General features: G+C 45.1%; 1 protein-coding gene across 3 annotated transcripts in view; it reads left to right on the top strand.

Moving 5' to 3' along the window:
- The window catches only part of TIAM1 (TIAM Rac1 associated GEF 1), a 130,003-nt gene that overhangs the window by 15,244 nt on the left and 99,562 nt on the right, over positions 1-15,197 (top strand). For all 3 annotated transcript variants that reach the window (XM_057503988.1, XM_057503987.1, XM_057503985.1), the window contains exon 3: positions 9,278-9,722. In XM_057503988.1, the coding sequence (XP_057359971.1) occupies positions 9,278-9,722 (445 nt within the window). The remainder of the gene's footprint in view (positions 1-9,277; positions 9,723-15,197) is intronic.

Genomic DNA, 15,197 nt, shown 5'->3' with positions numbered 1-15,197 from the left:
GAGGCTAATGTGAGTTCCTCAGGGGAATGGACATAAAACTCCGGCAGAGTGCTTTGTGCATAATAGAAGCTCACTAAATAATGGTTATTAGTAGCGATGGCAACGTTTGGCTTAATATTCTTCCAGACTTTCAGCAGCTGAGCTGGACAGAGGAGAGGGCCATCTTAATGGAGTGTCTTTTAGCCAGGTCCTGTGTTTGAAAGGGAAGCTTTGCCTTGGAGCCATTGTGCATATCTTGTGAGGTTCGGTCATCCACTCAGGAGATGAAAGAATGTGAGTGGCTGTCCTGACAGTGTCTCAAGCAGCCACAGCCTTGGGAGAGCAGCAAGGGGGCCCCTTCTCTGAGCCCCCTGCAGAGATGCGATACTGTTGATTCAGTTTGTGTATTTGCCCAGTTTCTGACCACCTCAGCATTGCCAGAAATTCTTCACACACTGCAGTACTGAGTGGAGATGAGGTAGGGCAGAGCTCTCCACAGAGCTGCCAGCCCTTGTGGGCCACTCACAGGAATTTATTTCAGCCTGATTTCAAGTTCCAACTCATGGATCATCTCTGTGCAACCCCATTGCTTTTCAGAGGAGCAAGTGGCTCTAGTGAGATGAGGTAACAAGGTCTCGCAGTTGAATTAAAATCCAGGTCTTCTGACCCACAGACTAGGGCCCATTCTTCAGGAGTGTCTTCCACCCCCTTAGGTTCCCCTGTCCAAGCAGGTTTCAACTCATGTGTTCTCAGATTTTAAGACCAAAACCCTCAGTGTGGTACAGAAGCACGGGAGGGCGGTTGGCTGGAACGAACACAGTAGCTGCTCACTACTGTAGCCCCAGACAGCAGGGCTCCCAAGAGAACCAAGACAGCTTGAGCGGGAGCCAGCCCTGGGTGCTGTCTTGCTTGGAAAGAGCAAGTAATAGAGTTGGGGTAATTTCAGCAAGATAAAGGGCACAGAGTTAACAGAAGATGATCTTGAGCTTTGAGAAAAATTGTGTTGATGTTTAAGATTTTGTTTTGTTTTTGCTTAAATGGGTCGGGAATAAGCATGTTTCCCAAGCTGAAAACTGACATCAACATCTAAGACATTCTTAACCTTCTTTCACAGACTCCTTTGAGGATAGGATGAACAATTTGGAACTTTTTCTTAGGTAAACACATGGACCACCCTTCTGCATATACTTTCAGGGGCTCAGTGGGTCCCACAAAATCCATCTAGAAGCTTCTGGATAAGAGCCTCCAGTGAATTCTTCATGAAACAAAATATTTTCATATAGCATTCATTAAAAAAAAGTCCCTTCCTTTCTTCTCTTGTCTCCTGTCCGATGCTTTGTTTTTGCTTTTCCTCCTGATCTTCCTTTTTTCTGGCATCCAAGTTAAGCAGTGAGATATTTATTTTGAAAATGAGCCCATCCGTTTTCATCAGGAAGATCTTTTGGGGAGTGGAAGGGTAAGTAGGTATTTGAGAGATGGCTTATGTCCACAGTTCTCTGACCTCAGACCCTCTTACAGTCTTAAAAAGTATTGCAGGCTCCAGAGGGCTTCTGGTGACGTGGGCTCTATCTAAATATTCTGTCACTTTAGACATTGAAACATAACTGTAACAATACTTGTTAATTCACTTAAAAACAGCAACAAATCCTTTACATAGTCAGGTAAAAAGCTTTTTACTTACAAAGGTTTATTTTCTAAAACTAAAAAAGTAAGTGAGAAGAGAGGTATTCTTTTATATTTTTGCAAATCTCTACAATTTCTGGCTTTCCCGGGGACAGGAAAGTCCCATCTGGGCTTCCACATTCACCCTCTTGTGATATTGTTTTGTTTGGCGATGGGAGGAAAACCTGGCCTTGCCCAGGTAGTTGGAAAAGAGGGCCTTAGGGACCCCCTGAGATTATCTAAGGACCCCTGGTCCACCCTTGGAGAGCTGCTCCTTTATGCTCATAAAGGTTGGGGAAGTTCAGGCCTTTGAAAAATCACATTCTTAGTTTAGTACACAAGGCAGAGAAAGTCTTTGTCCCTTGATGCCAATTGTGTTGCACAGTGTGTAACCTTGGTTTCCTAGCATAGCTGGTGGGGGGGAAGGCTGGAGTCATAGCCTGCTGTGAAGGCCTGAGAGGGTCTCCACAGAGCCCAGGCAAGAACTGAGGGAACATCCAGTGGTTTCTCACTTTGTCATTAGGGCCTGGCTTGCTTTGGCCGACCCGTGGGGAGAGTATCTAAAACCAGCTCATACGTATTTCTCTACTTTAAAAAAAGGTAAAGAAAGAAATTGAAATGAACTCTGTGTGTATCCATAAAGGACATAATAAAACCGGTTTGCTTGAAGCTTGCAAAGTTAAGCCTGACAGTTGAGGACTAATTTGTCACCTCAACTTCAGTTGACTATGAGCTGAACCTGGAAATGACTCAACCTTTAAATCAAACTAAAATGTAATTCCATGAGAAACTGTTTTTCTTAATTCATTCAGTAGTGTTTTTAAGTGCCTACCACATACCGGGCACTATTCTTGGTACTTGGGGTGTGTCAATGAGAAAATACCCCTTAGTGCAGAGAGTTACTGGGGAGAAATAGTGGGGTGTATGCAAAAATAGTTTGCATATAAGTACATGACATGCTATGGCCAAAAGATAGAGCAAGGCAAGGAAGATCAAGTCGTGGGGGGGATGCAGGTGGCAATTTCAGATGACGTGGTCATGGCCAGGCCCCCTGAAAGGGCAGATTTGGGTAGGGACTTGAAGGAGGGGAGTTGACCATTGAATGGTAAGGCAGGGGTGTGCCCTGCGTGTTCAAGAGCAAGGAGGCTGGCCTGCATGGCTGGAGCCCAGTGTGGTTGTAGAGTAGCCGGCATGGCTGGTGGAGGAGGAAATGAGAAGCCTTCCAGCAGCAGGAAGGAGGGCTGAGAGCTGAGCCTTGAAGAATAAATATTTCTGGAAGCAAAAAAGCTTGGGAGTGTGTGCTGAAATGAGTTCTTCAATTTCCCTGATTGGTGGGCACATCCAAACCTCTAGTGCTAAGGTTGGACATGTGGACGGCTTTGAATGGCGGTCTGAAGAGCCCTCCATGTTGTTCCTGGAGGCTTACCAGTAATGGTGTACAGGAAGGATTGATGGCAGGAAGCCAGTCAGAAGAGAGGGCATGTTGCTGAAGTGGGAATGTGTCAGAAAAGGAAAGCAAGGGCCTGGGAATGTGCTGCATCATGAGGTAATGAGACGGGGAAGGGTGCCTACAAGGTTGGAGGCACCTGCATAGGAAACTAGATGAAAAGAGAGAAGATGATTCATTAACTTAGACATAAAGCACTCTCCAATCTAGAGTTACCTGAAGCAATATTTCAAGCATTTGCCAACTTACTTCTGAGTCCCTTTTTAGCAACAGTAAGAAATTCGGTTCCTGTGGTTGTAACTGAGAGAAACTATGAGTCACCCCTGCCGGAAATCATTATAGAAGAAGGGAACGGTGTTGGAAACGTTAAGAAGCATGGGGATTTTGCTTTGGGAAAGAAAGAAGAGGGAGACAGTGGGAAGCAGTTTCTAGAAGTGCATCAGTGGGAGGCCCAGGTGGTCAAGTTTGCACATTTAAGAATTAAAAATTCAAAAAGGCACTGGATATTTGGGTACAGGCCTTTCAGTGATGGAAAACCAACAAGACAATATTTCTAACAAATAGGCATGGCAATTATTAGTAACAGGGCCCAGTAGTTATTAATTTACAGTGTAGAAAACATCACCATTTTTTTAGTTTATTATGGTGTTTTGTGACTGTGAAAATTATATAAAGAAATTTCAAAGGCTTGCACCAGCCTTGGTCTACCTGCCTGTTTTTCCCATGAGATGTTTTTTCCAAGCTCATCAGTAACACCTTCCAGTTAGCGCAGGAAGCTGGTATGTGAGATCAGGCGGTGCCTCCTCTTGGGGTGAGATGTAAGTAAGGCTGAAGACGGAAATGACAGCACTTGTAGTTAACACTTGTGAGCCTGTACTATGTGCTGCATGCACATAGTTCTAGAAACTTCTGGTTGGTTAACTCAGTCTCACAGCATCTTACAAAGTGTCTTCAAAAGTAGAAATGGTTGCTCTCCCCATTATACAGATGAGGAGACTGAGGCACATGATGGTTCACAGTAACTTGTCTCGAATTGATATTTGCTGTACTGAGATCACCAAGGGAAAATATACTAAGGAGGGAACAATGGGATCCACAGAGAATGGGATCCAAAGAGAGTGTTCACATGTGTGTGTTTGGCAGGGGCAGGGTGAGGTACTTACATTTTGGGAATAACAAGATGATGGTAAACCAGAAGGGGAATATTTTAGAATTTAACAAGGCAGAAATCATCCTAATTTAAGGCTTCTGCAGGTTGAAATGTCCTCACCCCACTGTTTTCCTCATCCCACTGAAATTCAGTGAACTCTCTGTTCCACTATATTCAGCTTCTCGTATACAGGTATATTAAAGCAAAGCTGGATTCATCAGGGAAATTAAAGTGATCAATAAACAGTTTCAGATGGCAGTGGGCTTGTAACTACAAGTGGTCCTTTGATCCGACTGGTCCCTGAATTGTCCAGGACTCTTGAACTCTGAGGCTGATTTCTTTTCAAAATTGTGTTCACCCATCATTCACACAGAAAGCCTGTCCCTCAGAGTATTTATACATCCCTGGTGGAAACAACTTGAGCCTGCCACAGAATGTCATTTGCTCACATTCATGTGTGACCCTCCAGGTTTCAAGGCCATGCAAACAAGCTTTGAATTTGCTGCTGGCCTCCTCCGTTTTAGTACCGGAGCTCACTCAAGCATTTTTTGCCCACTTACAATGACTAAGGAAACTCTTGCCTAGCAGCTGTTGGCTGGGGCTACCGCTGGCCAGTGGTGCATCCAATAGGGAAGTGGATACATTCATGCTGGGAAACTGCCAAGGGAAGGGAAACTGGTGAGTGCTCTAAAAATCTGGCCCAGGAGGATTTATTCAGGGAGAGCAGGATTTAATAAAAGCCTCTATACTTCATGACTGTGGTTTATAATCAGAAGCCTCTTCAATGGAGTGTTTCTAACATGGAGAGTTTATTTTGAGCTCTTTTCAGGAAATCTGTCACCAAATCATGCCCCATGTTGGGAGTTATCTCTCTGGGTGGGTAGGGTCTTACATTTCCCTGGATCTCTTCTGACTTTTGGATTAAAATTCTTGGTTCAGTATCCTAGGACCAAGCAGATGCTTAGCTGTCCAACGTCATTAGGCAGGAACATGCGTTGCATTTGCTACAGAGACTGTCGAGGCTTCTGTGGGACTCTTTGCTGGGGATGGTCTTCTGGATTCCTTGCTGCTGGGAAGAGTCGGGGGAGGGGAGTTCTCAGGGGCTTACAGGTGTGGGAAGAATCAATTTTTTCAGTGTGAAGTGTCCTCGAGACTGAGGTGTGCAGGGCAGTACCCTTTGGAAAGATGGAAATCAAACCCTTTGGAAAGATGACCACTAGGTGTATTTGCATCACAGTGGTGCTGTGCTGCCTTTCTTCTGAGCTGTTGGAAACCACATCACAGTGGTATTCATCCTGGCAGCTGAGCCCACTGGGTATTTGGGATGCAGCCTCAGAGGGATGGCTAGTGTCTTTCAGAGCGTGAACCTAGAGCCTCTACGTCAGAGTATCTAGCTGTGGTTTGTACTGGCGATGCTGAGACCTAGCAGTGTGTATTTCTCATGTGGAGCTGAAGCATCTGGATAGGACAGTTCTACTGTGGGTGGTTCTTTCCCACCCTGACGTTGGAGGTGGCTGCTGTGTGGGACGTGGTACCCTCCTTGACCATGCAGGCGAGTAGTGCTCCTGGCTAGGTAGCCATCATTTCCCATGATCTAGAGCCTGGCTCTGTTCAGGACATCCCAAACTTTATGACCAGAGAGGGGCTGGGGCTGGGCAGCCAGCATCAGTTTCCTAACAGGCTGGATCACGTGTCAGTGGGGCGTGTGTACCACTGAACCTGCCTGACCACTTGTGGAGACAAGGTGGAGTCAGCGTGATAGTGATCGGCAGCCTTCCCTCGAGGTTACACCGGATTGTGGGCTTCTAAAGTCCACAAGCTCAGCAAGGGGCAGCAAGCTCTTAGTCTGGAGTAACCACTTCTTTGCTCAGTTTAGTGGCCATCCCAGAGTTGAACACACAGAGCCTAGGCCACGGCAAGGTTACCATGTCAGTTGGCATGAGCAGATGTTCAGGTCTGACAGAGAGGTGAGTCGATCAAGGCCTTCAGTAGAGACCTCAGGGCATCCCATAAAGGGGTGAATGGTCTCTGGGAATGTAGTGGACTGTTAAGAGACGTGCTCTTGAGAGTTTGGCCTGTCTGGTCTCTGCCTCTGTTTCCCTCATCCTCTGTTGTCATCTCCTTTCCCTTTCTCCGTTTTCTGGTTTGAGCTCTTTGCCTGGCAAGTGAGGGCAAATAGACGAACAGTCTCTCAGGTTTTGCTGGGAAAACCTACAAGGGATATTGTTGGCAAACAAAGGGAAGGCATGGAGTTGACTAGACAGAATCTGGTCGGATACTGCCTGAACCTGAGTGATGGGCTGCTATGTAATTGTGGAAAGGGTAGTTGGGAGCATGGGTTCTGACCTCAATCTGCCACCAGCCAGGACTATGACTTTCTGAGCCCTCAGCGTCCTCATCCGTTGATCACAGGGATGGCTTTGCAAGGACCCTTTCTGTTCCAGAGCCTTGGGAGTTACAAGATGCCTGGAGTTGATTCTTATCTGTGTTCTGAAGTCTTTCTCTTACAGACTAAGAGGTTACCTGTGTAGCTTATCTTTTCTGGTCTTACAGAGAATTATCTCATCTATTTGCATGTTAGAGGAGAGTTTATCCAGCTGATTCTGTCACTTCTTCTGGAGAAACTAAGACACATGTAAATTAATCCAGTAGTCTGGGAAATTCACAAACTCCTCATTTCCCAATGCTCATGTTTATCTTGAATAATCAGTGATGGTCAGATTTGCTTACTATCTTATATCAAAAGGGAAACACATGGTAAGTGTTGCTGCCAGGGAGAAATGTGAGTTGACGACAGTGTTCTCCTGTTTGTATAGAGGATTTTTACCCACTGGATCTGGGTCCTTCTTAACCATCATTGGCATTAATAGGCAGGATAGTTCATAGCAAGGTGAAGGGATCAGCATGTTCAGGGGTCTGCCTCTGAGCTGCATCTGTAGCTTCTCTGTCTCCCCTAGACCCTAAATCCCAGGCGCCTAAACTCCACTGGAAAGGTAGTTGGTCTCCTTAAAAGCTTTCTAACTCCTTCCTGCTACTGTCTTCCCTCTTACCTCCTGCTTCTGTTTTCTGGAGGGAAGGGGCAGTTTTAGATAGTGGAGAGGGTTCCCATGTATTCCACACCCACTTAGCCTTGAGCACCTGGCTGGGGTAGTATTGCCAGGTTTCTCCACCGTAAAGTTACTCTTTTTCTTTGCATACTGATCTCTATTTTTTTTTCTTTCTTTTCTTTTCTTCTTTTCTGAAGGTGTACAATGTGATGATTTAATATACATAAATATTGTGAAGTGATTACCACAGTCGAGTCAATTAACACATTCCATCAGCTCACATAATTACCTTTTTTTTTGTGGTGAGAAAACTTAAGATCTATTCTCTAGCAAATTTTAAGTATATAATACAGTATTATTAACTATAGACACCATGCTGTACATTAGATGCCCAGAGCTTACTCCTCTTATAACTGAAAGGGTGTACTCTTTGACCAGCATTTCCCCATTTCCCTCCCTACCCTGCAGCTGCTGGCGACCACTGTTCTACCCTGTTTCAATGTGTTCGACATTTTTAGATACTGCATTTTAGTGAATCATGCAGTATTCGCCTTTCTGCGTTGCCTCTTGATTGTTCCCATCTGCTTATGTCCATCTTTTAATTGTTCACTTACAGTCTTTTCACTATGAAGGTGAACTTCGAGGCCCTAACAGAATTGACTAAGTGACAAGCTTAGTGATAGGGGCCCAGCACCCACCCAGGCCTCATGCAGGACAATACTAGTTTGCAGCTCTGCTCATCCTGCCCCATTGCCTCTCAGCAAAGATTTATGAACAAAGCATTATTTTTGTGGCAATTCAGAATAGCCTGTTAGTTTTTACATTTTCAAACCATAATTAGCTATTTATGAGGCTAAAGGCTTAAAAAGTGTTTAAACCCACAAACTGTGTATTCCTTTGCCTTCTCTTCTATGTTCCCATTCTCTTCCTTTGAGAAAAACCAAACTAATTTCTTATCCTTAAGACTGTTAAGCTGTCTGATCTAATACTGCTTGATCACTACCATTATTTAATTATTGTTTATGGAAATACCTGTAGCATTTTAGAGCGATTAAGATTCTGCTTTAAGAACAGACCTGTCTGTGTCCTGGAAATGTTCAACTTGAGAGCTGGGGCAGTGTTTTGGAAATTCCAAGTGTTTTTAAACTGGGAATTGATACCCCCAGCATCTTGGCAGTTGCCCCAAGTTGTCACTTGGCCCAGGGGCTCCGAGTAGCCTATTTGGGGCTCCTAGCGTCCCTGCTTTGAAAGGGCAAGGTAATTGGAGAGCCTGCCTTGTAGCTGTGGGCCCCACAGACTGACTTAGTTCAATGTGGAGTGAGAGCTAGCTTGTTTTCAAGAAGGGAGGCTCATTGGAGCATGAGGACTCTTACCTGCTCCTGGGATGTGGGTCCTTGCTGGGTGAGTGGGTGAGGTGGTGCATGAATTACTGTTTTATTCACCACATTATAAAATAGACTCTTAACCAGGCCCTTTATTAAAAAAAAAAAAAGGTATCAGCTCTAAAGACCTTGTTATCCACTGTTACCCCCTACCTTCGGAACAGCTAACTAATCAACCTGCAGAATTTCCTGGAGATCCAGGCAACCTGCTGAGGGTGAGGCAGTGAGCTCACTCAGCATGGTGGTGGGAGAAACTTAACAGCTGATTTACCAATTAGTTAATCATCAAAGCTAGATAAATGATAAACTCCTTGAAGTGCTCCTTGTTTTCTTTTTTTTTAATTTTAATTTTAATTTTTAAAAATGTCTTGAACATTCCAAATTGTTCTCATTCATGCTGGGGTGGCTTAATGGTTTACCTGGGCTGCTGTGCAAGCAAGTTGGGTTTGTGTGGGTCCGGGCGTTGAGGAGTAATTGGTCCAGGAGAGGCTGGGAGCAGCCATACCCTGTGGGTCTCCTGCAGCTGCACAGCCCCTGGCTGCCCCCCGAGCTCCTGGGTTACTTCTCTGCGTGATGCATGTCTTCTGTTTTCTCCCTTTCGGCTCCCAAGGATGTTAACACAGGTGAGGGCAGTGAGTTTGCAGACAGTGGGATCGAAGGGGCCACCACCGACACGGACCTCCTGTCCAGGCGATCCAATGCCACCAACTCCAGCTACTCACCCCCCGCCAGCTGTGCCTTCGTGGGCAGCGACAGTGGCAGCAGTTCCACCGGGGATGCGGCCCGCCAGGGAGTGTATGAGAATTTCCGACGGGAGCTGGAGATGAGCACCAACAGCGAGAGCCTGGAGGAGGCTGGCTCCGCTCACAGCGACGAGCAGAGCAGCGGCACCCTGAGCTCGCCGGGCCAGTCGGACATCCTGCTCACAGCCGCGCAGGGCACGGTGCGCAAGGCCGGTGCCCTGGCGGTCAAGAACTTCCTGGTGCACAAGAAGAACAAGAAGGTGGAGTCAGCCACCCGTAGGAAATGGAAGCACTACTGGGTGTCCTTGAAAGGTAGGCGAGGGGACACCCAGTGCCTGTACACCCTGAGCTCTGTGGTGACCTGTGCAAGTGATGTTTCTTAACTGCATAGAATTTTTATTTTATGCTAACTTTAAAAATGTTTATTTTATTGTGGGGAGGATGTTTAACATGCAATCTACCCTCTTAACAAATTTTCAGGTGACATTTCAGTATCGGTGATCATAGGCACACTGTTACAGAGCAGATCTCTAGAATTTAATCATCTTACCGAACTGAAGCTCTGTGTCCCTTGGCTAGTAACTGCCCACTTCTGCCTTCCACCACTGTTGTTTTATTTTCTTGACTCTTTCCCAGTTAAGCTAGAGGAACATCACATGTCTAAGTTTTCTCATATATACAACTGGATCGGATGACAGTTCAAAGGGATGTGTTCCAAAAAAATTTTTTTGGGGTCATTTAAGTTAGTAAAGTGCCTCCCAAAGTGATGGTTTTGGAGGGAAAGTCATAACTTGAATCCTGTGCACTTACAGTTTCTTAGGTAAGAAAATGAAAGAATATTGCTGATTTCATAGGTTCAATCTAATGCTTAATAGAAGGTGTTAGCCATGATGTTTCTGAGAAAGTCAGTGTTTTACAGACACATTTTAGAATGTGTCACTAATTAGAATACTTTTTGTATGTTGGTGTTTGTTGTCACTTGACATAACATTTTAAAAGTATGTTTGTATGTTCTTGGGCATGTCTGCATGTGTCTTGGTATAGGATTTGTAACACATTTGTGAGCTCTGTGTCTTAAAAAAAAGGAGCACTGGAAGCCCACTTAGATTTTGTCACAAGCTAGATTTGAAGCAGGGTTAGTATGTGGCAGGACAGGTTAGATGGGGTAAAAAGTATGAAGGGCAAGCACAGCAGGAAGAAGTCTGGTGCAGGTATGGTGCATTCACCAGACCATTTGATACTGGATTTCACCCACTGTGGTTGGCATGGGAACATCCAATCCTAGAGGCACAGAATAGTCCAGAGCTCTGCACAGGATGCATAGACCAACCCCTGAGGGATGACAGGGTTTTGGTGGACTCCACATAGTGGTGCCTGCTGTTATTTCATTTCTGGGGAAACAGGAAGGGAGCATGTTGACTGGGCAAAACGTTTTGCTCACGTCATAGAGCTTGACAGTGACAGTGCCTGAAACAAGTGGAACTTTATTTCCTTCCCACTTGCCAGAGGTAGACCATCTAAAGTTGTGTGGTGACTCTTCGCTACGAAGTCATCCAGGGACCTGGGCTCCTTCTGTCTTCTTGCTCAGACAATTCTCAGAGCCTTATCTTAATGCCCATGGTCAAGAGAGCTCACCCCGTGGTCCACATTCCAGTGGGAGAATGCAGAAGTGGCGGGTGTATCCGTCTGCCCCGAGGGCACCACCTGGAAGTAGCCTGCATCACTTGTGCTGGCATCCGAGGGCCAACATGAGTCATCCGTAGCTGCAGGAGAGGCAGGAAGGGCTGCTTTCCTCCTGGGTGGCCATGGGCCCTGCTGAGCACTGGGCGTCTGATTGCTGTAGGAGGAAGGGAGGCTTGTCCCCTTGGGGAGCAGCCAACGGTCCCACGGAGGACCCTCTTCTCTTGTTGGTTAGCACATGGGAGCCTCTCCTTTGGCCACGTGGCCTGTGCATCTTAATGTTGCCTCATTTTTAAGGTGGGATGCCATCTTCCTCTCATGTCCAGTTTTCAGAATCACATTCTACATAATTGAAAACCTTGCTGTGTCCTTACATTCCCCTGCTCCTCTGCCAGGAAGGCCCTGCGAAGGGTCAGGCTCTTCCCCATATCTTTTCTCATCTGAAAGTCTGCCTTACTGTTATCAAAATTTGAAAAAAAAAAATGGCAGAATTCTGTCCATCATAGTTTTTTCTGTGGAAAAACCATGTGAAGTATTGATACTAAATTAAAAATTTTCATGCTAAATCAAATATCAGAGTATATGTCAAGTATATACTAAATTTTGAACATTGATACAAAATAAGAATGTTATATTTGAGACAGTCCTGTCAATTCACACACATACATGCACACACACTTTGATTTTTGTTTTCCACTGGAGACCGAAACAGACTTATTTCATGGAGTGGTCCTGCTTGTGAGACACAGATCGGTCCTCCGTGAGCATGTTGAAGAACTGCTCTTGTTGTCTCTGCCTTGGCATCATTTAGAGTCACTGCAGGGCCATGCCTGAGGGGCCTGGGTCATGTTGGCCACTCTGCTGTGGCGGGTTGGGTGGGAAGAGATGCAGAGGCAAGGCCTCCTGTCTTCCATGTCTGGCTCCTTCCCCCAGTGCCTACCTCCCTGGGCATGGCCGCCTCTCTTCCCTGCTGTGTTTATTTTATTAATGAGGGCTGAGCTGTTAACCTGACCAGCAGCCCCTTTACATCACGGTCACCTGAGGAGTGCATCCGTGCCCAGCAAGCCTCAAAGATTGGAGGTGAGGCCCTGTATTCGTCCCTGTACTAGGGCTGTGTAACAAAGTACCACAGAGTGGGCGGCTTAAACAACAGAAATGTATTTCTCACAGTTCAGGGGCTTGGGCAAGTGAGGTCAGGATGTCAGTAGGGTTGGTGTTTTCTGAGGCCTCCTTGGCTTATAGGTGGGCTGTCTTCTTTCAGGATCTTCACGTGGGCTTCCCCTCTGTACCCGTGCAAATCCCCCTTCTTATCAGGACAGCGGCCTTACTCAGTTAGGGCCCACGCATTCCAAGGTACTGGGGTAGGACTTCAACACAGGAATTTTAGGAGATATATTTCAGCCCAAGAGATTGACAGGAACTGAATTTGTGAAGTTTCCCAGGTGATTTTTATACTGAATTCAAGAATAGTGGTGTTAGTGTCATAGAATAACACTAATTAGGCTATTTTTTCCCTTGGGACATGGAAGAGGGTGCTGTTTTGTTGCTGCCATTCCCTTAGAGACTAAATGACACAGGAAGCTGGAGTGCAGTCGGTGGAGCACAGCGCATGAGCCCATTAAAGGAGGGAGCCTTCGCTTCCCCAGTGACCCAGAGCTGAGTGACACGGTCTGTCAGGATCCAGGCCCAGAACACAGAGGCACGGAGTCCTTCACTTCTTAATCCTGACAGGTCCCCATTATATACTGACACTCGGGTCTTATCCTTGCCACTCAAAGGCAGGACTTGCTGCTGACTTTTTCTTAATAGCCCTTGGAATTTGAGAAATAAAGAAACAGAGCACCTGGGGACTATGGGGCAGAGATTTCTCCAAAGATTCTTTCACTTTAGATAGAATAATTCTTTTTTTTTTTTTTAAGATTTCATTTAGAATTAGAGTCACTGGAGTGTCTGTGTTGACAACTGAAGAGCGTACACATTATGTTCAAGTGAAGATGAAGGTAAATGGACTGTTTTCAGGGAACACGTGGTTCCTGGATTTGCTGCTTCATGTTAGTCTTAAAATTGAAGCAAATATCTAATTAGAATAAAAGCTGATTTTAACCACCTACTGTCATGGGTGATTGTAAACTAAAGTTGAAAAATTATAAAAACAGCAATTTGAGAAGATCATGAGATGTCCAATGTGTGTCGTGCTGGAATTTGTGGATGTCCCCATATTCATTAGCCACAGCCTTCATTCTCCATTCTCAGCCTGGGGTTAAGCTGTATTGCTCTTTATCTGTTAAGAATCTGCTAGTATTAGTCCTAAAGATTATTTGGAGCAAGGTTTATCAAGAGGGGCACTATTGTCCTATTCCAGATAATACGTTGCTGTGGGGGCTCTTCTGGGTTTTGTAGGATCTTCCCCCCACCTTACACCTCTAATCTGTGACAGCCAAAAGTGTCTCCACACATTGACAAATGCCCCATCTGGGGCAAAATTGTCCCACCTCAAGAACCTCTGATTTGGAGGAATATAGGCTCTCCTTTTGTTTTTATTTTCCTCTTGTATTTATCTCTCAGTCCATGCTAGTTAAGAAGTGGAAGCAGGAGGTACAAATGATTCTGCTGTACGATGTATGTGTTTCTGAAAAAACTTGAGATCTTCAAAATAAAGGGATTATGGGAAAAATAAGGTTGGGGCAGCCTACTTGATTGGTAGTGTAATTAAATCTTAATGTGACTTTTTAACCCACAACTAAAAAAAAGAAAAACACAAAACATCCTGCTGAAAATACTCATGTAGTTAACATCTTTCTAATAGTAAGTACCAAAGAAAAAATGGGGCTTTACCTTTACAAAAAAGGAATAAGTTCAGTGGGTAAAAGGAATAATTGAAACTCCTGAGTTATGGAGACACGAACAACACATGAAATCATAAAGTTCAGGAGCGCCATACAATAGGAATTTTAAGCAAAGCTTTTGGTTAAACTACACCAAGGGAAAACCTGTGAGATGAGTGGGTGTTTTGTACCAGAATGCTGCATTCAGCTGTGTTTGGGGACTTTTTATTCAGCAGCTGTTACATGCAAATGTGAAATATTACGGGCTAGGGAAAATGGCCTATGAACTATTGCGACTTCTGCACAGATCCCATCATCCTACATTACAGATGACATATAAGCCCATTTGCTTTATGGAAACTGTCCTTGTAGCTGAACAGATTGTACTTGCAGGGCTTTGCAATTCACATGAAGTGTGGCCCTTGCTTCTTGTAAGATGTTGAAAATTGACTGAGTGGCTTATACTGAAGTTAAGAAAGAGTCTCAAAGTGGGGCCCAAGCTTCTCCTGAAACTGGTTTCAATGAGTTGAGGGTAAGTGTTCAGCTAGTAATTACCATTCAAGCAAGCCTCATGTTTAGGTGACAATGGAGGGTAGCTACTGGAGCCACCTTACCACAAATCTAGGGAAGGTTTTTATTGCTTCTGTCTTACTAGTTTCACAGTGTAATTAAGTGTGGACCAGGCCTCTGGCTTCCCCCAGGCCTTCATAGGTGTGCCGTGCCATTTCTTTATTCAGTAGGAACAAGGACACAGTTTATTTCTAGAAGAACATTTTGTAGAAAGGATCCGAGATTTAAAAAAATCTATCATTTCTTTCCTTATCCTCAAACACCTCAAGCCACTATTATAAATTGTTTTCTTCAAGGGCATAATCAAGAAACCCAATAAATTGAGTTTCCTGATTGCATATCATGTGAGACATACTGGGGACCAGCCCTCACACAGCAGTAGATGCAGTTCTGGCATGTAAAATTGTGTTTCCAGTCACCAGTGGCCAGTGGAGCCACAAGGCCCCCATATACCTATGAGGATGCCTGTCATGAAACATTCTAACACAGAAAGTAAGGTTCTTGAACTTGAGGGTATGCATGAAAGAGTCGCATGTAGGTTGAAATTTAAGAATCTCAACTGTGAGTTAAGTGTCTGCCTTGCTCTGTTCCCATGCAGGACTTCAGTGCAAGCACAGCCCCACTGTCTTACTCTCTAGGTTTCATCTACTTTCATTTCCAGCCCTTTCCTGTGCAGGACAAGCCGCAGTTCCTACTGCAGACTCTGTGTTGC

Source organism: Manis pentadactyla, chromosome 1 (genome assembly GCF_030020395.1).
Source record: "Manis pentadactyla isolate mManPen7 chromosome 1, mManPen7.hap1, whole genome shotgun sequence".
In the NCBI taxonomy this organism is placed as follows: domain Eukaryota; kingdom Metazoa; phylum Chordata; class Mammalia; order Pholidota; family Manidae; genus Manis; species Manis pentadactyla.
The sequence above is the reverse complement of the archived record's forward strand: the minus strand, read 5'-3'. Positions and strand labels throughout refer to the sequence as shown.